The 27,068-nt window shown below is 44.6% G+C and overlaps 1 protein-coding gene across 2 annotated transcripts in view; it reads left to right on the top strand.

The window, feature by feature from the left end:
* The window catches only part of INO80 (INO80 complex ATPase subunit), a 96,510-nt gene that overhangs the window by 22,307 nt on the left and 47,135 nt on the right, over window positions 1-27,068 (top strand). For both annotated transcript variants that reach the window (XM_078608825.1, XM_078608826.1), the window contains 16 exons: window positions 409-476; window positions 1,665-1,808; window positions 3,098-3,218; window positions 4,200-4,405; window positions 4,669-4,722; window positions 5,605-5,808; window positions 7,112-7,301; window positions 9,295-9,362; window positions 10,367-10,576; window positions 12,714-12,794; window positions 16,535-16,630; window positions 22,216-22,275; window positions 24,051-24,193; window positions 24,370-24,454; window positions 24,731-24,848; window positions 25,402-25,487. In XM_078608825.1, the coding sequence (XP_078464951.1) occupies window positions 409-476; window positions 1,665-1,808; window positions 3,098-3,218; window positions 4,200-4,405; window positions 4,669-4,722; window positions 5,605-5,808; window positions 7,112-7,301; window positions 9,295-9,362; window positions 10,367-10,576; window positions 12,714-12,794; window positions 16,535-16,630; window positions 22,216-22,275; window positions 24,051-24,193; window positions 24,370-24,454; window positions 24,731-24,848; window positions 25,402-25,487 (1,934 nt within the window). The remainder of the gene's footprint in view (window positions 1-408; window positions 477-1,664; window positions 1,809-3,097; window positions 3,219-4,199; window positions 4,406-4,668; window positions 4,723-5,604; window positions 5,809-7,111; window positions 7,302-9,294; window positions 9,363-10,366; window positions 10,577-12,713; window positions 12,795-16,534; window positions 16,631-22,215; window positions 22,276-24,050; window positions 24,194-24,369; window positions 24,455-24,730; window positions 24,849-25,401; window positions 25,488-27,068) is intronic.

Raw genomic sequence — 27,068 nt, 5'->3', positions numbered from 1 at the left:
AGTGTGGGAGAACACATTAAAAAAATTGAAAAGTATTCTCATTCTGGCACAAGGTTGATGCCGACACCGAAGTGTGCAGTAAGAGAAGAGGTAGTGAATTCCAGGCGGCCAGAGTGGTATCAGAGAAGCGATGTTTTCCATGTCTGCTTCGAGAGAGACTCCGAGGTTGTCAATTAGAAGTTGAGAGATGGGACTCGCGATGAGACTGGGAGTTGCATTTGCCGGTTCACCCCAAATTTGTGCGCTTTTTAACAGGACAGCGAATTTGTACAGGAAGCGTTAAACTGGAAGCCAGTAAATTTGAGAAGCTTAAGGAATAGATGCAGGGGTTGTGGCCTAAACCAGCTCGTGCTTGTCATCGCAAGCATTTCTCTGGCTTGCTACAGCGGAATGTGTTTCTCTTGACAGAACTGAAGGCTGAGAAGGCGCAATTGTACAACTTCAGTAAGCTGAAGAAAAGTCGGAAATGGATGAAGGTATTTTTTACCAAGACCCTCATTGGTCATGGTTATGTTCCTAAAACAAATTAATTAATTACTCGGGGGAATTCAAACCAGAATCTACGGTGTTTATACTGCCTTGTGGTATATTATATATATTTATTTAAAAAAAGTATTGAATGTAATATTGTACAACTAGCCATGTGGCTCAGCATTAGAAAGTGCGGCTTGCAATCGGAAGGTTGCAAGTTCAAATCCTCGTCAGAGGTCGACTACAGCTTATCCATTCCTCTGAAGTCACTAAATGACGACCACTTTATGGAAAATTCAACCGCGGTTATCTTATTCAGAGACTCGCCCCCACCATAAGAATGTGGAATTACCACCACTGGCTGGGGCTGTAACAGGTGATGAGCACCGCCTCAATACTTGTTGAAGCAGGATCTCACTTTTAATTGTACATGTAGATAAATGCAGCACTGTTATATTACATAGAGCTGAACCTTTGGCTTTTGGCTTGGAAGTGAAACTTATTTCTTGTTCAATATTTACAATTTTGGTCGACAACAAGGCATTTGTGTGTGGTGTGTAACAATGCTCAGGAATACAAATGCGTCCCTGAAATTCTTGTTGTGCATTGCATTCATGGCAAGTAACTAGCACCTGGCATGCCCCTACCGAGAGACCATTTACAGTGGTAATTAACATTATACTCAAGCTGACACTACACCACCTCATATCTGTCTATCCACATGAAAGTTAAAGTATTATTTGCACATCATATCGGCCACACAGCCTGCCCGTAGTGTATTTTCGGCAGCGTTGGTTTAATACAAGCAAACGCTGGACTTAATTTGACATTCAGTGTCTCATCAGCAGAGTCGAGCATGCTTAAAGCAATGCTCGTGAACTGCCAATTGTTTATAGGCAATGACTCATGAACAGCAGCCTGATTGCCACCAGCTGAACAAGCAGAAATAACGAACGTTGAAACGTTTGTATTTTTAAGAAACATGGCAAATACATACCTTATAATTGGTCCTCAGTACTGAAAAAGCAGCGCTACCATGTCACGTGGCATACCTGCTCCTGTTGAGCATGTACTTAGGGTGCTTTTCAGAATACGTTTTAAATTGTGTGATTTTCGGCTGATAGTTTCCTCCTCCAATAAAAAGCGGTTTGTGACGATGCCCCGGCTGTGGTGTGCACGGCGCGTGCCCTCAGAGTATTCTCCTGAGCGACTCCTCCGAGTCGGAGAACGACGGGGAGGAGGCCGCCTTCTCCCTCACGCAGGAGGAGCTGCACGACATGCTGCGCCTCCACAAGTTCAGGAAGCTCCATCAGAGCCGCTTCCGCTCGCACAAGGAGGTACGCTGCACGCCACGTGCCTAAGCAGCAGCAGCCGTGTGGACACCGCCGCTGCAACCCACAGGGGGAGCCCCAGACTTACCGAGTCACCTGTACTGGCAGCACACCTCGCTTTTGATTGGGCTGCAGTGGCACTGGAGCGTTGACTCAGCAAACTGGCACATTGGCGTGGGTGCTGACTTAAGGCCGAGATAAAATAGGGACATTTTAGGAATATTGTTGCCGGCAACTGTCACCAGCAACGCAGTAACCATAATCGCCTATGGCAACTTGGTGGGCAATGGCATAGAATGAGTGTTTTATTTAGCCAATAAAAGCAGACTTTGTTGAAAAGTGTGTTTGCTTAAAAGTGATTGCTTCAAATTTTTCAAAGTAAAAATGTCTGCAAATTACTGAATTGGGATTAGAGTAGTCCCTCGGTTAACAGTGACATCAGTTAATGGTTTTTCGATTAACATTTCGCCTCCCATAGGACCCCTTGGTTTCGACTAACGTAAAAATTTAGATTAACGGTATGTTTCCATTATGCACGCGGGTGCCAGTTTTGCCCTCAGACAATCAGCGATGCCCATTTATGATCGTATAACCCTCCATTGGCTTTGTTTACATTACGTTTTCTGTTTTGGCAGTGGAAATTGCTGTCTTGTAATATCATGTAATTAATTCCTATATTAGATTAACAGTTATTTCAGTTAACAGTAGTTTTCGTGAAACAGATAAAAAACGTTAACCAAGGGACACTACTGCCCCACTTGCAAATGAGACTTATCCTGGTCTCTGGAGTGCTCACCTGGTTTCGCAAAATAAGCATTAAACTTGGTCTGCAGGCTGCCAATGAATCTTCGGCAATGGCTCACTGGCCCGTCGTGGCCCATTACACCATCATGCCACACCATAATCCTATACGATCGCATCACACATTTGTCTCCAGATCCCACTCAAAATAAGTCCGCCACTGTTTTTCAAACGAAGAACGCTTGAGTGAACTATGCGATCTGATTGGGAGCTGCATTGGCGTTCCCCACTAGAGGGAGCCTCGTTTAAATTGTTTCAGTTATTGGGAAATGCTGCGGCAACCTGTCGTGGTGTGCAACCAGCAGCGCTGGGGAGACGAAGGCAGCCGGCCTGCGTGGCTCTGCAAATTCAGAAGTGCCTAGGGCCTACAAGAACCTTAATCCGGCCCTGTCCGAGACGTGCAGTGGAAGGCCGACGAGTGGTATTTGCGAGATGGGCGGTGCCGCGGCTGTGCGGTTGACGCTTGCTGTGACGCCCATGTGTGCCGTGTGCAGCTGCAACAGTACCAGTTCTACAGCGCGGGGCTGCTGTCTTCGCTGGACCGCTACCACGAGGCGCACCGCCACTCCTCGGGGCCCAAGCGAAAGCGCCCCAAGGAGGAGCGCAAGCTCAAAGGTGCCTCGCCTTTGTATGTCTGCTCTCACAATGATTATAATATGGCAAGTTTTTTTACCCAGGTCGGTTTGCAAAGTCTGTGAGGCTCCTTCGGATGAGTCCTGCTGTTAGGCAGTTGTTTTTGTGAAAGTGTGCAATATGTGGTTCTATTCCACTTTTACCTGAGACACGACGAATGCTACATGCAGTATTATAATCAGAATATTTATCCTGGAGGAATCCGATGAGCTATTAAGCTGTTTTTCACAGATGTCCAGTAGAGGCAGGTCAGAACCTTACAATAACAAACAATACAAAGACACGATAGGAGTGCAAAGTATAGGAAAAGGTAAACAAATCACTTAAAATATACAAATAAAACTAAACAATTTTTCATCTTACCAGGTAAACCCACTGAGCTATTAGCCTCTTTTTTTGAAGCGACCTGGTCACAAATGATAGCTCAATGAAGCAGCTTATCATGTGGAAACTTATAGCAGCAAAATAATGTAAATTATTTAAATGCATATTTCTAAACGTGGATGGAAAAACTTCAAATATACCAGCGGTACGGTCGGGATTTAACTCCCAACCTCCTGCTTTAAACAATTATACAGGAGGGCCCTAACATGGGAGGTTCCAATGTACCAGGATGGTTATATATTCTTGGTTTTTTCGGTAGAGTTACGTAGAAGGGAAATAATAAAATAATAATAATATAAAGCAATTAAAATTCTCACGACGTTTCGACTGCAACACAAGCAATCATCATCAGGTGTGAAATCCACAGCAGGAAAATTTGAAAAAGTGGCGTTTTTTCCTAACGTCAGCATGGCTATAATATTATGGTTTACTCTCCTATCGTGTTGGTGTAATTCTTCTTCGCACCTCCAATTCGTATGGTTGGTTACGTACGGTTAGAAAATTTCAGTGCATTCACGCACATTCTAAAAACACTGCCACCCGCACCCCCACCACGCGCGGCTTCTGTGCCCCCCGTAGCCATGAAGAAGAAAATGAGGAAGCGGCGCCGCGAGGAGCAGCAGCAGCGCGGCTCCCCGGCGCCGTGGGATGGGCGGCCGGTGGCGCGCTTCTCCCAGGAGGGCACGGCGACGACATCGTCGCGCCGCAAGCACCTCACCCTGGAGCAGCTGGGCCAGCGGCGGCGCCGCGCGTGGCTCACCGTCGCCAAGAAAGATATTCCCAAAGTGAGAGAACGGCGGTGGTGGCGGTGGTGGCGGCAGTGGCAGCGGTGCACCCAGGGGCTCCGGCTCCAGTTGGCTCGGTGTGATGTGCTGGACCTGTGCTCCGTGTTGCATGTGATTGCCGGTGTCAGATTCGTCCACGTTTTAGATTTAACAAGAGCTCATCAAATATGAATAATCACGAATACAGTTTGTCAAAGCTGTTTTGTGAATGCGCTGTGGATTGATTGAAGTGTCCTGTTTGGGTTTTTTCTTTTCTTCTGCAGGCCGCAAAACAAAAGTCGTCAGCCCATAACAACATTCTCACCAATGCCAAAAAGGTGGGTCGGGATCGTCGCCGTCTCGTTTAGGAAGCCGTGACCTTTTTCCGCATTGCCATGCCAATGGCAGAGCTCTGCATTTAAAGCATATTAAGTTGTATCACTTCCATTATTGCCTGGATTCATAGTGGTGCAATTTAATGTGTTTTTTATTTGTTAAATCTGAAGTGTGTCTCTTTGCTTGGTAATTGCATATCTACAGTACCCGTGCGATTGACTAAGCCCGGTGCTTAGAGTACATTTTTCCTGTTTCAGCGGATGTATACATATCTTGAGTAATCTGAATTTGGTATCATGACACCAGCCTACAATGTTTTACATTTTTCTCACCAAAACTGCAAAAGTTGTCGCTACCCTGCCCGGAATGAAAATATTGAATTATAATTGGGTATGTTTGATATTCGCGCTATTTTTCTAGTGGGAGGCTGTCACGAGTTCAGTCATTTGCAGGTAATTTTCAAATTTGGCAAATTTGCAGCATGACGTCGGCATGCAATGGACTCCTTTTTTAATGATGTCACGGGACTTTTTAACGTCCACACTGAAGCAGAGGGTGTGTAGTGTTTTATGGTTAATAAACGGGCACTGCAGTATTAACCAGCAGCGGCATGCATTTAGAAATGTGCGTGTAGAGTATTTAGCTGCTATAAAATTCCATGTGATAAGCCACTTCTTTGAGCTCTTATTTGTGGTCAGATCGCTTTTAGAAAAAGATCTACGTAGCTCAGTGGGCCTTTCGTTTAATCAGGGGCGGCCCGCCGGATTCGAACGGCGAACCAGTGCAACGAGCGGCTAACGCCCGCTTTTGCGGCACCAACCACTTCTCATTGGAGGGGTGTTGCGGGACGACGGCTGATGTCTGCGTGTGGTGGGCGCGAGCAGTTGGCGCACCAGTGCATGCGTGAGGTGCGGCGAGCTGCCATCCAGACACAGAAGAACTGCAAGGAGACGCTGCCGCGAGCGCGCCGCCTCACCAAGGAGATGCTGCTCTACTGGAAGCGCTACGAGAAGGTGGAGAAGGAGCACCGACGGCGCGCCCACAAGGAGGCGCTGGAGCAGCGCAAGCTGGACGAGGAGATGAGAGAGGTGATTTCCTGCTCTAATGAACAACGTGGCAGCACTTGTCTCCTGTTAACACTAGTGGTGGGAATTACACATTCCTATGGCCAAGGGACGAGTCCTCTTCATAGGATGACTCAATTTGAAGCGATGCATCAAAAGCTAATGCCTACCCTCTTGAGAGGGCAGCACATGATAAATAATGGCCATGATCTGAAGTGTTTGCCTGCTTTAACAGTATACTGTGATGATATAATCCATTGTTAGGGATAAAAATGTTTAGTTTTGATTTTCATGCTACATGATCAATATTTTCCGTCCCTGAACACAGCACCTTTGTCAATGAGATGTGTGTAAGCGACTTCCTTAATGATAGATGCCATACAGAGTTGAGTATCCCACTGCGAAAATCTGCTACAGGCATGTATTATTTAATTGTTATGCAGTGTAGCAGGGAATTTAACGAAAACCCATGACTCAGTTGTTGTAATACAATTACCTCCGAAGACCGAGGCCAGACTTACATTTGACATACAGTTGATCATCAGTTATCCGACACGCTATTATGTGGCTTCCAACATTATCCGGTGGTCCCGGGCTGAACCAGCAAAATCGCTACAAAGGCTGTAACCAATCCGGCGACCGGCACCGTGTGCATGACCAAAAAAGTAGCTCGGCTTTATTTTGTTGTCAAATATTATATACAGTACGTATTACCTTACATACAACTTAAACAATGAAAATACTGCATGTATATACATCGCCCCATGCAGAGTCTTCGAGATCAGAGAGGTAAGTACTTTCCAGTAAATACAGTAACTTATTAAGTGGGAAAAGGCATTTTGTCTCTAGGTTAATTCATGTCAATTTCACAAACACATGTAAAACACCATGAAGCATGTAACAACAACTAAAATCATAATATCATACAACAATGTGCGTTGTGGCCGAAACATCGTGAGAATTATTTTATTATGTTTTATTTTTATTATTTCAATTCTACGTGACTTTACCGAAAGAACCAAGAAGATGAATCACTGCAGTCACGAAAACTTTATATCGAAACAATGTGCAAAGTTAAGTCATTCTAAATAATGATGTGATTATCCTGCGTTTTGAAAATCCAGCACCGCCTTCCTCCTCCGAACCTGCTGGATAATCAACAATCTAACGTATTCTGTTGAAAAGTAGCTAAATACAAGGATTGCATTTGAGAGAAGGCATTTGTTGCACCATGGCCGCTGCCATCGCACACGGCCATAATGCGCAACCCGCTCCCGTCCCGCTCCCGTCCTTCCCGTCCCGCTCCCCTCCCGCTCCCATCCCGCAGGCCAAGCGCCAGCAGCGGAAGCTAAACTTCCTGATAACGCAGACGGAGCTGTACGCGCACTTCGTTGGCGGGAAGACGGCGATGGACATGGAGCAGGACGAGATCCTGAGGAAACTGGAGGACTCGACGCCCAGCAGGCCTATCCAGTTGCCAGGGGGCGTCACGCTGGACCCCGCGCGCGACGATTATGGTGAGGGTGGCAATGTGCAACGGTTAATGCACAACGTCGACCAACCCTACAGATCCCAGCACACCAATGCCCATCGCTTACCTGCGGCACCCCTAACTGTTCTCTCCCACCAGGGATGTCCACTACCCCAACTTCCTGCTCATGCTCTATGTACGTATGTTGAACTTCTTTCACACTTTACGTTGCCAACCGTGTTAACCAGCAGTGCGAAGAAGGGCAAGAAACTGAACACAAAAAGCAGTCCATAATCAACGTTTTTGGGTTTAGATCGCGTTATTTATAAATGTGTCGTAACCCTCCACCACCCGACACGGCCAATCAGTAAAAATGTGTCACGTTGACAGAAGACAAATAGTTCACTGCTTTAGCCCACCGGTGTGTTGAAGCCACAACATTTACAATCTGAGTACGACGTTTCGCTGGTAATTGCATCCAGCATCATCGGGCAATTCGCCAGAATGGTGAGGCTCTGCTGTGTCTCCCGTTCTTATATAGAGCAGCAGCAGGGTGACGTCATCATTAACTCATTAACTCATCAGGTGCAAAGATTCAAGGGGGGAGTGATTGTAATTATATACTAGATTAGTAATCAGGCTATTGTTACGATGCGAGTTGTAGATTAGTAATCATTTGGAATGTGTTTTATTGTGATTATGCTACATTAGTAATCAGTTAGTGTTTGTTTCCCTTATAAGGAATTGTAATGTAGACACAGCAGAGCCTCACCATTCTGGCGAATTGCCCGATGATGCTGGATGCAATTACCAGCGAAACGTCGTACTCAGATTGTAAATGTTGTGGGTTCAACACACCGGTGGGCTAAAGCAGTAAACTATTTGTCTTTTGTCAACGTGACACATTTTTACTGATTGGCCGTGTCGGGTGGTGGAGGGTTACGACACATTTATAAATAACGCGATCTAAACCCAAAAACGTTGATTATGAATAACATTGGTCGCGAAAGCCTACGTGTTAAACAAAAAGCAGTTCTAAAGAAATTAGTTATCAATCTAGATTTTAAACTGATTAGCTCCAGTGGCTTCCTAATATCGGATGGAAGAGCATTCCAGATGGCCGCAGACGCGCATTTGAAAGCGTGCGATGCCGTGACCGTCTTTGTTCGATGGCCAGCCAAAAATCCCGAGGCCGGTCTGTCTGCCCCCTGGTTCACCCCTTCCATCTGCGAAGTTAAAAGTCGCAGGCCGGAAAGCCATCAAAGTCCCGTTTCAAAATTCATCACCACGTCAAGGCAGAAACACTTGAAATTATATCAGGCTGCCCTTGCAGGAGCACGAATGGTGCCGGAAACCCAACACTTCTCTTCAGCTCCATAAACGTCTTCCCTACGCCCCCAAAGCCCAGTCGCCCAAACTGCCCCACCGATTAGCGGGTGGCATCAACGGCTTTGGCCATTGTGACATCTTGATCAGCAGGCATGAGCAACTTTCCTGCTTTCTTTGTTCCTCCTGTTTCGTGACCCTCTCCCTTGTCACTTGCCATCTTCACTCGACATCCTCCACATCAAGTCAACCGCACATCTCTGCCATTATTTGTAACTTAATAAATATCTTCTTCCATCCTTGATTCTCCGATTAGCATGGTTGGCTACGTAGAGGGTGAAAGAAGTTCTACATACAAACATTAATCCTCTGCCTACTCCATTCATAACCACAGTATTCCCACCGCAGCGTCCTACAGAGTATCAGCCCTTTTCAATTCTTCCATCTCCTCTGCCATTGTTCTTCTGACTCTCAAGATTGCTCATATGTCTTCTACACGTTCTGTTCAGGCTGTTTAAGCAACTGTAGTCACATGGGGATTTTGTGTTTGCATGTAGTTATTATGTTTTAACTCTTCCTCACATTCTGTAACGTGTACTTTGAACTGTCGGTGGAGGGGTGCGCAGACCACTTGGCTGCTCGGATGTCCGGGCAAATGTTTGTATTGATGGTGCATCTGGCTGCCGCTTGATGTCCTACGATTGTCGTCACAGACAGCGGATTCTACAAGGCTCGGGCTCTACGCAATGCTGAAGAAGCTTTCCAGGCCCATCAGGCCAGGGTAAGGATTCACAAAGCACCGCGATGCAGAGCGCGTATTCGAAAAGCCAAAAGCTTTTTGAATATGCCTCCTATGACCTGCCTAGCATCTGCAGAAAACATTCAGTCTCCATATGTTGTGTTTATGAAGTATGAATATCAACGAAAGGGTAATGTTAAGGTTGAAAACTATAACCAGAACATAACAACTGTTCCCTTATTTAGATGCTTATGCATAATTTTACAAATTACAATTTCCACGTGACTGAAATAAATGTACTAATTCCTCATGACCTGTTTTCAATGGGGTAATTGCACATTCCTGTCCACTGACAGTTGTATGTTTGGGAGGCTGAGAGCTTCTTTGTTCGAGGTGAATTTAGTGCAGTGTAGCTTTATATTCTGCTCAGTGAGTGTTCTTTTCATGCAAGTGTGGGGCATTGTTTTTAGCACAGTTTCAGAACACAGGCCCAAAGGTCTAAAACACCGAGCTTGCGCCTAGCAACAACAATTCAGTGACAGAATAGGTTTTTTACCCTTTTTTCTTGCAACAAAAAAACACCTTTTGCAAGGAATCTTATTTGCATTAACCACAATACCTGTGGTCAGAATGCAAATAAAAACATACTCTGATAATATGTGCATTGTCTTTGAAACTGATTGGTCCACACCAGAGACAGCTTTCTTTTGAGCCTCGTCTCAAACGGTGTTAGACCAGAGGCTCAAAAAAAAGTTTCTGGTGTGGACCAATCAGTTTCAAAGACAATGCATATTTTAACAGTGTTTTTTTAATTCTGACCACAAGTATTGTGGTTAATTCAGACATGATTCCTTGCAAAAGGTGTTTTTTTGTTGCCAGAAAAAAGGGGAAAAAACCTATTCTCATTTTGGTACTGTCAGAGGAGGTCCCATGATGAATTCAGTGATAGTTATGGTGAGTGCTTTGTGATTTGCTTATTGTATAGGAGGAATTGATTCTGAATGACAACGCCGATGATTGCCCCCTGCCCGCTTTTGCTTGTGCAGACGCGGCTCTTTGATGACGAGGCGAGCGAGAGCCGGCTGGCGGCACTGCGCGCGGCCGACGCGTCAGGCACCGGCTTCGGGGAGAGTTACAGCCTCGCGAACCCCTCAATCTTGGCCGGCGAGGACATTCCCCAGCCCTCCTTCTTCTGCGGCAAGCTCAAGGCCTACCAGCTCAAGGGCATGAACTGGCTGGCCAACCTCTACGAGCAGGTATGAGCAGATGGGAGTTTTTTCCGACTGCCCTCGCCGGTTGTGTTGCCCTGCTGCAGTCAGGTATCGAATGAAGGGGGATGGGAACACAGGCTTATTGCTCAGAGGTTTGCTAAATTAATTTGATCTTGTGTGTGACACTAAAAACTGTTTTTATTTTACCAGGTAAAGCCCACTGAGCTTTTTAGCTCTTTTTTTATAAGCGAGTTGGCCACAAATAATAATTCTAGATTTGAAGCTTTCGTGACTGCAAGGAATCATCTTCTTAGGTTTTTTCGGTAAAGTCACGTAGAAAGTAAAATAAAATAAAAACAAAAATCACGACGTTTCGGAGGCAACACAAGTCTCCGTCATCAGGTGGGACCGTCACAGCCAGATTAGCTGTATCAAGTGAGGCAATGATTCAAGATGTAATCCCTTAAAAGCGAGTTGAGGGGGGAGGGAGAGGGAGGGGGGAGCTCATCAGACTAAGGTAGCCAATGAAAGGAACGTATCGGGAGGGAGGGGGGGCGAGGCCAAAAGGGTGGGCGATGGACGTGGAAGCGCTTGTGCGCAAGCGGCCAATTACTGCACACGCCAACACAATGGAGCGATTGTGCGCAAGCGGCCAGCCACTGCACCCGCCAACACAATGGGCAGAGAGGAGGAGGGGGAGGTCTAATACACATGATAGACAAAAGAACGAAAATGATGATGGGTACAAACTTAGGGGGAGCTCATCAGACTATGGTAGCCAATGAATGGAACGTATCGGGAGGGAGGGGGGGGGGTGGGGGCGAGGCCAAAAGGGTGGGCGACGGACGTGGAAGCGCTTGTGCGCAAGCGGCCAATTACTGCACACGCCAACACAATGGAGAGAGAGGGGGAGTGGGGGGTCTGATACACATGATAGACAAAAGAACGAAAATGCCCATGTTCATACCAATGCTGGCTGAACAATGAAGAGAGTACTGTTAAAATAACTGGGGATGTTAACACTCGGTAAAGTACAGTAAAATAGTGCCTGTCAGATAAGATGGTCCAAAAAATTTGTGATTAAGTCTTTTTTGCGTGGTTGATAACATCTTTCCAATGATTACTAAGTTTGTACCCATCATCACGGTTGAAATTATGTCTGTGTTTGTATATTTGTATGGCTTCGTGTACAAACCTTTGATGGTAGCCGGGAGGTTTGCAGAGAACCTTGGTCTCGGAAAAGACAATTTCATGAGAGCCCACCGAGTTGTAGCAATGATCGGCCACGGCAGAAGAATCAGTTCTGCCGTGTTTCAGATCTGACTTGTGCTCGCGGACACGATCAGAAACATGACGTTTCGTTTCTCCAATGTAGCAATCACCACAAATGCAACTCAATTTGTAGACTCCAGGATACTGTAAGTCAGGAACGATATCCTTCACAGATGGAATCAGATCACGGATTTTATGCACTGTACTGAATCGGACTTGGATCTTATGTTTGTTTAGAATTTTGGAGATCTTTTTGGTCACGCCAGCTATGTATGGTAACGTGATGGTTTTGGTCGGAGTTTCATGTGGCTGTTTCTGTGTGGTGGGAGAGACAGCTTGGCGGATAGCTCCCCCCTCCCTCTCCCTCCCCCCTCAACTCGCTTTTAAGGGATTACATCTTGAATCATTGCCTCACTTGATACAGCTAATCTGGCTGTGACGGTCCCACCTGATGACGGAGACTTGTGTTGCCTCCGAAACGTCGTGATTTTTGTTTTTATTTTATTTTACTTTCTACGTGACTTTACCGAAAAAACCTAAGAACACAAATAATTACCCAACGAAGTGGCTTATCACGTGGTAATTGATAGCAGCCAAATACTCTAAAAGCATGTTTCTAAATGTGGAGGGAAAAACCGGAGGACCCGAAGAAAAATCCACGCGAGCATGGGGAGACTGCAAACTCCAAATATACAGACGTCGGGTTTGGGATCGAACACCGCCTGTATACCAGGCGAGGTAGTTAACATCTCGCTACGGTGTTGCCCCACTTGTTGTTGACAGTGGGTGTCCAATAGTAAGACTAAGTCGATGGCATCAAATCATCGAATATCCAGCAGTGACAATGTACAATATATCAGTGCTGCAAATCGGTCAATTAACTTGTGTCTGTGTGGCACTTATCCTGCAGGGCATCAACGGTATCCTGGCGGATGAGATGGGCCTGGGGAAAACAGTGCAGAGCATCGCGCTGCTCGCACATCTGGCAGAGGTGCGGTCCCTTGTAAACTTCCCTGCATCGGCCGCTATGCATTGAATCGACCCGCACATTCCTTTGCATCACGTCACACACAGTTATCCGCACATACCTTTGCATAACGTCAAGTGCAGAGTTAGTTTCGTGTTGTTGCGTCTAGCAGGAAGTACCCTGCGTTGCACGGGGGAAAAATATTTTACAAACTTCTCAAAACTTAAAAACATAACATATACATACACAAATACTAAGCTATTGTGAAAGTCGGCGTGCGGTTTGTTTGTCCATTTGTCCGTCAACAAAAAAAGTTATAGAAAGTTGGTGGTAAATAGTTGATCTAAAAGGTTTGCGAAAATTGTCGACCCCTCCGCCACCCTCAAAAAAGATGTTTACCCCCACGTAGGCATGCATACCTAAACACCCTACATTCAATAGAGTGAGTAGTATCTAGTGACTCTACAGGAGTACACCATTGGAACCTCATTTGCCAGAAGAAAAAATATGATAATTGTTTTTTTACCCTTTTTCTGGCAACAAAACTGACACCTTTTTTACAAGGAGTCATGTTTGCATAGACCACAATACCTGCAGTCATAATGCAAACAAAAAACATAACTCTGATAATGTATGGTCCACACCCGAGACAGCTTTCCTTAGAGCCTAGTCTCACATGGTGTTGGACCAGATGATGCCAAAAGGCGCACAACTCAAAGACAATGCACCATCAGAGTATGAGAGCTCGGGGTAAGCATTTACACCATTGGAACCTCAATGGTTCCAATGTTGCCAGATAAAAGGGTAAAAAAACAATTATCATATTTTGCTTCTGGCAAATGAGGTTCCAATGGTGTAAATGCTTACCCCGAGCTCTCAAACTCTGATGGTGCATTGTCTTTGAGTTGTGCGCCTTTTGGCGTCATCTGGTCCAACACCATGTGAGACTAGGCTCTAAGGAAAGCTGTCTCGGGTGTGGACCATACATTATCAGAGTTATGTTTTTTGTTTGCATTACGACTGCAGGCATTGTGGTCTATGCAAACATGACTCCTTGTAAAAAAAGGTGTCAGTTTTGTTGCCAGATAAAAGGGTAAAAAAACTATTATCTGCAGGAGTATCTTGCTCTACAGTAATAACTACTGACTGCAGTAGTATCTAATGACTATTGTAGTACTTAATGAATCTATAGTGGTATTTATTGACTCAATAGTAGTTTCTACTGACTATAGTAGTATCTACTAACTCTATAGTCGTATCTACCGACTCTGCAGCAGTATATACTGACTATAGTAGTAACTGCACACATTGGGGTGGGAGGGGGAGAAGAGGACATCATACTTTGAAGAATTACTTGAGCGTTGTCTTTTTTTTTTGCATTAAAGCGAATGATAATTTTTCCCCGCCCCCACCAATCGCCCGTGTGCGTTGCTATGGTAACCACGACGTTTCGTGCATGCGAAGATGCGTGCTTTGGCGCGCGCGCAGTGTAGTAATATAATAATTAATAGTACTAAATTGTCAATTTAACTACTTTAAAGTTAGAAATGATAAACCCCAGTTTGTGAGTTTAAAGCGTCGCAAGTTACGTACACAGACAGACAAAAAATTACTTTTATAGGTAAGAATTAAAAGTACTTGCAATAATAATTTACCTAAATAATTTTTTACATAAAAGACCCATTGGCATTGTACCGTTTAGCCATGTTACTTAGGGGGAAAATGTTTAACGTGCTACATGTAACGTTTGCACACAATAACCCTTCTTCATAATTCATGTAATTATATATATTTTAAGCAATTGAATGAAAAATGAAAATAAAACATAGATCATTACCTGATTAATTAAAATAAAACCCAACGCGCGGTGTAAAAAAAAACTTACACTCGCGTGCCAAGAATCGATTCTTTAAATCGAGCAAAGGAATCTAAGGTAGATTTCTTTAGAATCGACCTATTCCCGTTTAATCGATACCACAAAAGCTCACCAGATATCGATTCTCGCCAGTCCTGTATGCGGGTTGACACCATACACTTCATGGTCATTTCTCCCCCCAAAATACAAAATTCAAATTTTTATGCTTTTTACATTGTGTCCAGTATGGGAGCTACCCACATGCCAAATTTCAAGTTTGTCGCATTTTGGGTAGTATGCTAAACATTTCGAACAGACACAAATATCCACAAATTTCCCTTTTACATAATAAATAGATAAATAGGGATGCACCGTATTGTTCATTTTAATAAACACTTGGTTTGGCCCGAGGGCACAGCTAAATCACACGTGTAATGGATTCAACTGAGTCGCAGACGTAGTCTTTGGAGGCAATACTTTATTTAGTTCCAACAGACAGGGTAACTTCCCCTTAACAGAAAACAACATAGGGTGGTGACCACCCAGCTAACTACACTAGTTAGCACGTAACTGTTACTACGGACCCGGGACCAACAGTATCTGCCTGGGTCCACGTGCTGGAAGACTCATAGAATAGATATCGTAGACGAAGGGTTTCTTCCCGGGATGAACAACCCCGGTCCCTCTCGGGACCCGGCTTATATTCTCTATGGCGTGGCCCTCTTCGCCATTGGCCACGTCCACCTTCCAGAACGCTCTGGAAGGACCTGGGTTCCAATCACGTGACCCCCCCCCTCGGCCCCCTCTTGCGGCCCCTCTGTCAACTTAACCGGTCACGTGTCCTCCCGGGTCAACCAGAGTGCCCTGGCCCCACGCGACCTATCCCTTCGGTCGGCACCCACACACCATGTTCTGTAGGGTCGGCACTGCACTTACAGCATGGTGCCATCCAGCGCTATTATTCAACGCACACCGTGCCCCTCTAGGACTGGTACTACACCCACAACCTGATGACATCCAGCGATGTCACTACACATGTATACAGAGCACTTTCAGAGAAGGGATAAATGGACGTGTGGTGCTACGAGCAGTAGCAGAGCCATACAGCAGAGGCATGGGGACTGGAGGTTGAGAGGATCGGCAACTTTACTATGTCCGTGCGTTCGTTCTTGTGTGTACTTGTATAAACAGCATTTACCCCAAAAGTCTGTACGGCTATAGGGGAATCTGCCTTTTGTGCACGTGTTCCCTTCTGCAGCCACCAGCATGGCCCCAAGATCTTGAACAGCTTCAAATTTCCTACATTCTATGAAATACATCATTACCAGTTTTTATTGAGGGTATCAATGCGATTTTCTCACATAACCTTCTGCCGTGCTGTAGATTTCTGGGACCTATCATTGAGAAATTCAGATCAAGGTCACTGGTCCTAGCTGGAATCCTCATTCTCCTGGAACTCTAAGTTAAGCTATCAAGCTGTGACCCTTAGTCATTTCAAATGTATGGTGATGGGAAAGCAAATATAAGAATGTTATGATAACTGTGATGTTCATTGTACCATGCAAGGTTCCTCAAGCCACGATTCATTAGTGAAGCAGTAATTTCTTCCACTCAAGTGGGCAGAGCAGAGAGATCTGGCTGGTGATTTCGCATGTCCCAAGAAGGCCGTGTCCCAAGTGCAATTTTTGGAAGGGCAGCCATCTCAGCGGTATTGTTCCAACAGGGCCAGATGTTGGACGATTATATTGGATGAAACATGTTCCACCATCTGTCTGTTGTGGGTTCATATGTGTGGGGTCAGAGTGAATCAGCGACCACTTGCAAAAACTGGATTAACATAAGTACAAAGCCTTGTTTTTTCCTGAACGGCTCGCTCACGTAAAAGTGGTATTTCTGTGTGTGTGTGCAGAGAGAAAATATCTGGGGCCCTTTCTTGGTCATTTCCCCTGCCTCTACACTCAACAACTGGCACCAGGAATTTACACGCTTTACACCCAAGTTCAAGGTAATCTCTTGCATGCCATGCCAACAACTTTCGGAACCTGTTTGTCTTTTTACTGACAGCCATCTTCCCTATATATGTAATTTTTTGTCTGTCTGTGTGTCTGTGGATTCAACTTTCGACGGATTTAACTCACAAAACGTGGGGTTTCCGTTTTAAAAAGTACCCAGATACCGTGCGATAAGTCCAGTGGTGAGCCAGCGCTATTCGTATTTCACATCCGTCAACTTTAAAGTAGTTAAATGAACAATTTAGTACTATTAATTATATCACTACGCTGAGCGCGCGCCAAAGCGCGCATCTGTGCATGCGTGAGAAAGCTGACCGGTGGTTGCCCCTAGCAACGCACACACGCGATCGGTGGGGGGAGGGGGGAATTCTCATTCTCGTAAAAAATGCAGAAAAAAAAGGTTCCAAGAGTTTCGATTTAAAGCTTTCGTGACTGCAGGGATTCATCTTCTTGGTTCTTTCGGTAAAGTCACGTAGAAGGAAAATAATAAAATAATAAAAATTAAACAAAATAAAATAATTCTCACGACGTTTCGGCCACAACGCAAACAGGTCTGTCGAGAAGGCAGAGTCTGAATTCAGACTCTGCCTTCTCGACAGACCTGTTCTCCACCTGAAGATGGCTGCTTGCATTGTGGCCGAAACGTCGTGAGAATTATTTTATTATGTTTTATTTTTATTATTTTATTATTTTCCTTCTACGTGACTTTACCGAATGAACCAAGAAGAAGTTCCAAGAGTTGTTAAAGTGCGGCTGATGTAAATGTGCAGCGGTTTCAGCCGCACCAACCTTTACATAACAAAGGCTCAGTCCCATTTACAGCAGCCGCACCTTTACAGCAGCCGCACCTTAACAACTCTTGGAACCTCCCAGTTCAACCAGTCTACACAACAAAGGCTCATTCCTAGCAGCGTGCTTCAGCCGCACCAACCTCACAATAATAATATCCAGGGGCCTGCCTTGGCTCCTCCCACCCTCAACCAGTATATATACATACAAGGACGGTTTTCTTGGAATTTCTCTTACTTGATACAGCAATCGTGCTGTGACGGTTCTACCTGAAGACGGAAGCTTGTGTTGCCTCCGAAACGTCGTGATTTTTATTTTATTTTTATTTTACTTTTATTAATTTTAATTTTTTACCTACGTGACTTTACCGAAAAACCTAAGAATAGAAAACTATTATTTTAAAACTTAGTAAATATAAAAGTAATAATGTGTGTGTGTAAGTCGATGTGTGCGTGTGAGTCCATATATGTGTGTGCGTGATGTGTGTGTGAGTCCATGTGTGTGAGTCCGTGTGTGTGTCGATGTGTGAGTGGGTGTGTGTGTGTGAAAGTCGATGGGTGTGAGTCGATGATGTATGTGTGTGTGTCGATGTGTGTGTGAGAGTCAATGTTTGTGTGTGTTTAAGTCCATGTGTGTGTGTAAGTTGATGTGTGTGTGTCGGTGATGTAGCGGTAAGTGCGCTGCACCACGAACCCGGCGACCCGAGTTCGATTCCCGCTCACGGCCAACACCGGTGACAATTATCTGAACCCGTCCTGTGCCACCTCCCCTACGTCGAATCAGCTTCAAATGAGAACCTGCTGCGATGTGTCGTAAATGTCGCCAGCAGGGACTACCATTTTTTTTGTTTGTTACACTTGTATTCTCCTAAACACGTAAAATGTATGCACAAATACTTTATCCATACATTAATTTTTTCTGTATTTGTGTATGTATATGTTATGTTTTTAGTGGAGTTTTTAAATATAGTTTTCGCCCTGGCAAACGCCGGGTACTTCCCACTAGTATTCAATTATAGAGATATCATCTTGTCTTGTCAGTGGGGTTATTATTATTTTTTCAAACCAAAGCGAATACATTCTTATTTTGGGAAATTGTCTTTTTACGAAACTATTCCAAACTCATGACAAATAATAGAAACAGGAAGAGCATTTCAAATTATCTAGGATTAGCATTGTGAAAATGTGCAGTCAGTTTTTTCAACCAAGGTCTAAGGTAATATGTTGGACATAGCTCATCATCAACACCATAGGTCTCTGAATCCTTGCGGTCAGAATGATGTGTTGTTACTTGATTCTGTACGATGAAAATTCCTGAAGTGAGTGCAGTGACTGACTCGGAGACCGATGAATCATGTTTTTGATAATGCCGATTGTGCCTTCAATGCCACGTCACAAGGTGAAGAAATTCCCAATTGGACCTCATTGCCACAAAGTGGTGAAATCACACCATGTTAGACCGACTACTGCAAAATAACTTGTCAGGTGTCCTTGTGTTCCTTTTTTCAAAGTCACGGCTTGCCAGAATTTAATCACAAATCCAGCATTTTAAAATAGCTTGCAATTAAATTACAGCAATGTTTATATTTCAACAAACCTCGATTTGTTCAAAGATGGGACGTGGCAGTCAACCCCTGTGCTGCTTGTAGTATTTTCTCTTGCACTGTGTGCTTTAGTTATTGACGTTGTTTTTTTGTTGTCAAAGATGGCTTTGCCTTAACCCTGCTCTGTGGCCATAATCCATGGTTCCTTATTCCAGAGCTGTTTGATTAAATGGCCTGAAATCAAATTAGTTTATCTGCCCATTAACATCTCTCCATTCCACTTCGCTATGTACCTCTTATCAGCATCTGCGCTCTGCATCCATTATTTGCTGGGCTTTCGATAAATATTTCTCCACCACCCCTGTTCTCAGTACAATAAAGCATTGCTTCCTGCATCATTTAAAAAGGGTTGTTTACATGAGATGTTGCTTTAAATCGTTTTTGCCAGTTAGGTTTAGCAACAGACTTTCAATCAACCACACACACCCTTCACTGTTCCACACAGATGTAGGTTAACATACCTCGCTGCACCCTTGATATTTGCCACTTGAAGCCACCAGTACTTTTAATTACAAGTTTACTCGCTCACTGAACCCAACCCTTTACCCTCCCGGGTAATCCAAATGCACGTTCTCTGTCCCTGGATGTCATCATCTCGCAGTGTGGCCCTGCAGGAGATACACTTGAAATTAATGAGTGAACACAAATGTATAGACGTGTGTATTTCATCTGAATAAGGTCATTTGCCTGCATCATTAGCAATGTTTTTTCCTGAGTTTAAACAGCAATGTTAATTATTATGGTGGCATTTAGTTATTTTCAGCCTCCACTTTGCACTTAGACATTCTAACAGTGCTTCAAACCTTGAGTGTCAAAAGCATTGCAGTCTTACAAATAAAGCAAGGTAATTAACATCTCTACACATAATTTTTGATGACCTTGCAGATTTTTTTTCCTTTTTCATTTATTTTCACTTATTCAGTAGCCCACGTCTTTATTTACGGTTCTTAGTGAACAGCTGCAGTTTTCATAGAAACCTGCCAGTGGCTGGAAATACTTTGACCATGTCAAGGCTGAAGCATAGCAAAAATGTTCACAAGTGTAAGAAGACAGGAAGGAATTTGTTGGAGTAAATGGGAAAACTGAAGTCTCTCAAAGCTTGAGAGTAATAATCAACTTTCTAAATTGCAGGCCCTGATGGGTCTTCTACTGCCTGATTGTGTGAAAATATGAGTACTTTGTTTTGGGTAATATAACTTATGCATAATTCTGGCTTAAGGGGCTTTTTGAGTTGATTTGAAGCTTTAATGACTGCAGGAATCTATACTCTGTGATTTTTTTTCGGTAAAGTCACGTAAATAGAAAATTAATAGATCACGACGTTTCGATCGCAACACAAGCGACCGTCTTTAGGTGAGAGAGAGAAAGCTACTGAAACAAGGTTTTATATAGGCCTAAGATGGGTGCAGCCTTAGGGTCAGAGGGCGGGGCTAGAGATAGTCTCCCTGAAGGCTGTGGAAGTGGCTATTGTATTGTGAGAAATTAGCATGTCAATGCATGAGCTTAGTATGTCGCAGCATCGGTGACTTGCCTAGTATGTCGCAGCATCGATGACTGAGCGAGAAGGACATCCAGCCCATCAAGTACAAAGACACTCAACCTAATAATGCAACTCAGAGTCGGCTAAAATCGCAGAAAGGATGGAAACATCACAGCAGGTTAAGACTTTACCTGGTTAATTACGTCCTTTCAATGATTGCTCAATTTGTACCCATCTTCTCGGAAGTTGTCTGTGTTTATATATCTGGATGGCTTCATGAACAAATCTGATGATAGCCAGTGGGTTTGCAGAGTACCTTCGTCTTGGAAAAATCTATTTCGTGTGTGCCCACAGCGTTAAAACTGATCAGCAACGGCAGAGGTATTGGTCCTACTGTGCTTCAGATCTGCCTTGTGTTCGCGTACACGATCCGAGACATGTCGTTTCGTTTCCCCAATGTAACTGCTGCTGCAGCCACAACTTAGTTTGGAGATACCAGGATATTGCATGTCAAGGAATCACATCCTTTACCGATGGCATCAAACCACGGATTTTGTGTACTGTGTTGAAACGAACCTGGATATTGCGTTTGTTGTACGTGCTCCAGCTCACTGGCTAGGTGGGCTGGATGGTGGTGGGAGTCAGGCTTTAGATAGGCATCCGTGTAGGTGGCTTTCCTGTAGACAGAATGTTCCATCGAGCCATCAGGTCTCATCTCGATCAGAACATTCAGGAATGGTAACTTGCCATCCTTTTTCACTTCCATGGTGAATTTGATGGCTGGGTGTATGGAATTGATGTGGTTGAAGAATTGGTTTAGTGCTGGCTGCCATGTGGCCAGATGACGAACGTGTCATCTACGTATCTCTTCCACAAGGAAGGACGTAGGGTGGATTTCTGGATGGCATCTGTCTCAAATTTCTCCATGAAAACATTCGTTACCACTGGCGATAAGGGCGAACCCATTGGGGTACCCTCTTGTTTGTGAATGTACCTACCATTCCAGGTGTAGTTAGTATTGGTAAGGCAGTGCTTCACCAAAGTTGGCAATGGTGTCAGGCACAGGTACCTTGGTGAACAGACAGACTACATCGAAACTGAGAAGCAAATCATCTGGAGACAGTGAGATGTCTTTGATTAGAGAAACCAAGTGAGCTGAGTTAAGTCCAGCTGACGTGATCTTGCCAGTGAATGGAAGCAGGGTCTCAGACAGAAATCGTGCCAGTTTGTCGGTGGGTGAGTTAATGGTGGAGACGATGGGATGGAGCGGTGTACCTTCTCTATGGATTTTTTTAGAGTGTTGGCACGGTCAGCCAAGTGACCGTTTTCACTTTCCAATTAGTTAACATGTGTGTATTTTACACATTGAGTCCCTGCTGTTACCACGTGGGATATTTTGAGGGGTGGTGGTGGGGGGGCTATCACGTAGTTCTAATGCCTGTATACATTTTTTTTTTTAAGTTAAACAATTATAGCAAACATTGAAATAATGGGACCAGTAGAAAATAATTTAAAACAATTTGGACAATAGACAAATGTGGCACTTCTCCATGATTTATGATCACTCGTACTCTCAAGTGTACACATATTAACATGCTTCACGTTTGCACTACAGTTTGGTACTTAACATGCGCACTAGCTGTCTAATCGACTGGTAGTTGCGTGGGATTTGTCACCGCTCACATTGATCCCCCTTTGTCTGACAGGTGCTGCCTTACTGGGGAAATCCTCACGACAGGAAGGTGATCCGCAAGTTCTGGAGCCAGGTAGGGGTGCACCCTCCGTTCAAGCTCTGCATTGTGCTGTGGCTTGCTTTGATCCCGTTGAGGACGTGTGAAGGGGGAACAATTGCCCGTAGTGTCAACCTTGATAATCATAAACTCACTCTAATCTCTGCATGACGTATTTGGTAAAATTCAACTAAAAACTATTGATCTTATATAGCTTTTTTTTCAAAAGCGACCTGGCCACAAATTATCGCTCATCAAAATAGCATAAATGTTTGGAAATGTATAGCTGCCCAATACTCTAAATGCACGTTGATTCTAAATGTGGAAGGAAAAACCAGAGAACTTTGAGAAAAATCTACGCGACCACAGGGAGGACACGCAATGTCTAGATCGAACCCACTTCCTCCTATATACTGGGCGAGGTAGTTAACATCTCGCCACCTTGGTGCCACTGCAGAAGCTGTCAGAAAATGGCAGAGCAATTTCCTGAGGGACCTTTCTGATGGATTGGGGGCTTGGTTGATGTTTGAGTTTCACGCTGGGTTTGGTGTGGATGTTGCTGATCGTTTTATCGACAAGACCCGCGTCAGGCCGACCCTTTATCGCGTTCCTCTGTCGAAATGTTAGTGAGTGACTCGACGGCACGGCTGGACAAATAGTACGACGCCACGATTGGCGGCGGTGTTGGCGAGCCGCTGGGAGGCGGGGACGGAGACGGGGCAACGGTGTTGCGGGGAATCGCACCGTTGTTGTTACCTTGTCAAAATTGGCCCATGTTCACTGATTTGAATGAACATAGCCAATTGCAAGTCACAAAGTATTATTAAAGATGATGTTCTTATAATAATATCAGACATAAGTTAGAACATCAATAGATGAAGATTCTTGACACTTGATCCCATTAGTGGTGTCATACAGGATATCAGTGATGTTGTACAACTGCTTGTTAAATTCAGATTTTTAAAAACTCTTATCATTGGTGTCATGAGGTGAAAGAAGTATCCCAATTAGGCTCAGTAAGCCAATCAGGACCTTTCGCTGCCTGGGAATGTTGGCAGCATACTCTTAGGTTTTTTCGGTAAAGTCACGTAGGTAAAAATAAATAAATAATCAGGTTTAATAATAAATAATAAAAATACTAGAAATAAGGTACAGTAAATCTAGCTGTGACGGTCCCACCTGATGACGGAGACTTGTGTTGCCTCCGAAAAATCGTGATTTATTATTTAATTTCCATTATTATTTCTAGTATTTTTATTATCAAATTTTATGATAGATGTTTATTATTTATTTATTTTTCCCTACGTGCCTTTACCGAAAAAACCTAAGAGTATGAATCATTGCAGTCACGAAAGCTTCAAATCTAGAATGTTGGCAGCGCTTTTCTAGAGTGCCCGGTCTCTTGTTAATTGGATGTTAGAGACCCGTGAATTACTTCACTGGAGTAGGCCATGATCTTTGGGCGTTTTGGCCCAAATATATATAATTGTAATTAAATTTCAGAAAAATGTTCATTAAAAATATTCCCCATCATATATATCATAGTCCATGTCTCCTTTGTTACTAGAAATATCACGAGTCTTCAAGCATTTCAAAACAGAACACAATTTACACAAACATGTTTGATTTTGTACTTGGTTACATGAGGAACATTGACTGTGCAGCCAATGATCATTGTCAACATCCAATACCCACTTTTGTTAATGTGGGTATTCGATGTCTTTATACCCATCCCTATGAAGACATTGTGTGGATACAGTTTCCATGACTGCGGCCACCGTGTGTGCATGTGCGCGCGTGCCGCCCTGCAGAAAACCCTGTTCACGCAGGACGCACCGTTCCACGTGGTGATTACCAGCTACCAGCTGGTGGTGCAGGACGTCAAGTACTTCCAACGCGTTAAGTGGCAGTACATGGTACTGGACGAGGCACAGGCCCTCAAGAGCAGCACAAGGTCAGCATAGCACACACACATCTCATCTGTGCACCACACACACACACTTCTCCTAGCCTGTATAAGCTGTTATTATTAAGGCAGCATGTTCCAAACCTTGCGTAGTTGTGGTAATGTCAACAGCATACAGCTGTGAATTACAGTGGTGGTTGTCTTGTGTGCGTGTCATGCGGCAGTGTGCGGTGGAAGATCCTGCTACAGTTCCAGTGCCGGAACCGGCTGCTGTTGACTGGCACGCCAATCCAGAACACCATGGCGGAGGTGAGCTCTGCTTCCTGTTACCCGTAGGGGATTAAAATAATTGTAAAATAGGCACACCAGAGGTGGCTTCTTTCAGAATGCCGGACAACTATTTTAATCAGAAATTTGTGCAGTTTGTGTGGTGGTTTGTGAACGTGCGTAGTTACTGCGTTGGCACCTGCCTTGCTACACTGCCACTCTGGGTTTGTTTGCTGCCACGTGGGTGCTGCCTGCATCCCGCGCTTACACGTGTGTGTGTGTTTGCGTGTGTGCCTGCCTGCGTGTTGCGATGGCCAGCTCTGGGCCCTGCTGCACTTCATCATGCCCACACTGTTTGACTCTCACGAGGAGTTCAACGAGTGGTTTTCCAAGGACATCGAGAGCCACGCCGAGAACAAGTCTGTAATCGACGAGAGTGAGTTCCGCTCCCCAACTCCACCGTCTTCCCCTTTCACTACACCCTCCCTTTCCACCATCTCTTCCCTCGTCTCTCCCCCTCTCTCTTCAACACCTCCCAGACCACACGTGACAATGCAAAACCTAAAACAAATACCTTGTTTGATTTTATAATTTTATAAGGCTGTATCCAAATAGTGAAAATATGTCCGGATTCCATCCAGATCTGGGTTGTATGCAGATATTTGAAACATCCGTGTTTTAAGGCCACATTGTTTATGTGATATGTGCTGTGACTGTGACACGGTTGATCCTCGGTCTGCTACGGTGAGGAAATGGCTGTGTTGGCTCTGTACTACCCATGACGCACTTTTGAGGTGAACGCTGCCCTAATAGTGGAACGTATGTCAGCGAGCGTTGTGTACCAATTGAAAGGTCAAGGAAGTTGCTTTTCCAGTGACATCACAGATGTTGAAAATCATACAGATTATAATGTATTTATATTACAAGCAGAATTTTTTGGAGTCTGTCCCAAAATAGTTAACGTGTGTTTTTGCCCTCGCCTCCCTCAGACCAATTGTCACGGCTGCACATGATCCTCAAGCCATTCATGCTGCGGCGCATCAAGAAGGACGTGGAGAATGAGCTCTCCGATAAGGTGTGCGCCCGCGGGACCGCCTGTATGCACTGCACCGGCATACACGGCACTCACCGTGTGTGTACGGTGCACGTCCTGCATGCGCGCTGCACACTGCGCAAGGAACAGAGTAGTTTGCGTCCTGCTGTGGTCAGCACAGTGTTCGTTACACATGGCACCGTCGGCCGGGTGGTCAGCACATATGTGACTGACACAGTTTACAGGAATGCTTTTCCTCTTTGGTTCTTTCGGTGAAGTCACGTAGAAAATCCATTGCAACACAAGGTAAGAATATAAAACATAGTGAACTTAGAAACACAATGCAACACAACAGAAAGCCGGACAACACAACAGCCAACACCCTCCACCTGGCTGACCACGCTCCCCCAAAGAATGACAAAAAGAAAGACAGCGCCACTGTGTGGAGGCTTTGAATGGAGAGAGGGGGGGAGGGGTTGGGGCAGAGAGAGAGGGGGGCGGGCAGAGGACAATGAGAGAGTTGTGTGGAATTCCGGAGCACAGTGGCCAGAGGCAGACCACACTCCTCCAAAGAATAGTTGTGGAATTCTGGACCATAGTGGCCGGAGGAGAGACAATGTACTATAAACAAGCAGCATGGCAATATTTAGAGTAAGAAAATCGGAAGTTTGAGAAAGCAGAATTTAGTAAAATAGGAAGTGTAATGTAATGCCACAGAGTCGGTTAACACACAACGCATAGCCTGGTTGATGACATTCTTCCAAAGATTGCTAAATAGAAGTTAAGTCTTGATTTGAAGCTTTCGTGACTGCAGGAATCCATACTTTTTGGTTCTTTTGGTAAAGTCACGTAGGTATAAAATAAAATAAATCACGAAGTTTCGATCGCAACACAAGCGGTCGTCCTCAGGTGGAAAAAATAGAATCCAGCAGTGGAACTGCTGAACCAGTGAGAGAGCAGTTACAACAAGGTTATATATGTGGCGATGGGCAAGCAAGCGGGGTCTGAGCTTGAAAGGAATTACATCCATGGATGCAAGCACGTTAGTTGTGTTAATGGGGGAGATTAGGGAGAGAGGGATTAGGGAGGGAGATTAGCATGAATGAGCTTCCGTCGCCGCATACGAGTATCATGCCCGCATATGCGCACAACAGCAGTATTAATGAGAGATTAGCACCATGAGAGTGCAATCCAAAGGGCATGTGAGCATGAGAGCGCAATCCAAAGGACATGTGAGCATGAGAGTGCAATCCAAAGGATATGTGAGAGATCTAAGAGAGAGGCATACCGAAAGAGAGACAGAGAGAGTCGTAAATAACAGCTGACATAGGCCTGTAGGATGGAAACATCAGAGTCAGTTAAGACTTTACCTGGTTAATAACATCCTTCCAATGATTGCTCAGTTTGTACCCATCTTCACGCTACCATGGGGAGAACCTGCAAACTTCAAATATACAGGCATCACGGTCGGGATCGAATCCACGGCCTGCATACCAGGCGAGGTAGCGGCGACCACGGAAGACGCATTTGGAACCGAGGCAGCAGAAATCATTTAGCCTTACCTGAAACCATCACGCAGCTTTCTAACTTAGACATAATAGAGCTTTAAGTTGCTCTTCACTA

This window comes from Lampetra planeri, chromosome 30, assembly GCF_965212315.1.
Source record: "Lampetra planeri chromosome 30, kcLamPlan1.2.h2, whole genome shotgun sequence".
In the NCBI taxonomy this organism is placed as follows: Eukaryota; Metazoa; Chordata; class Hyperoartia; order Petromyzontiformes; family Petromyzontidae; genus Lampetra; species Lampetra planeri.
This window is presented reverse-complemented; position numbering and strand designations above follow the sequence as displayed.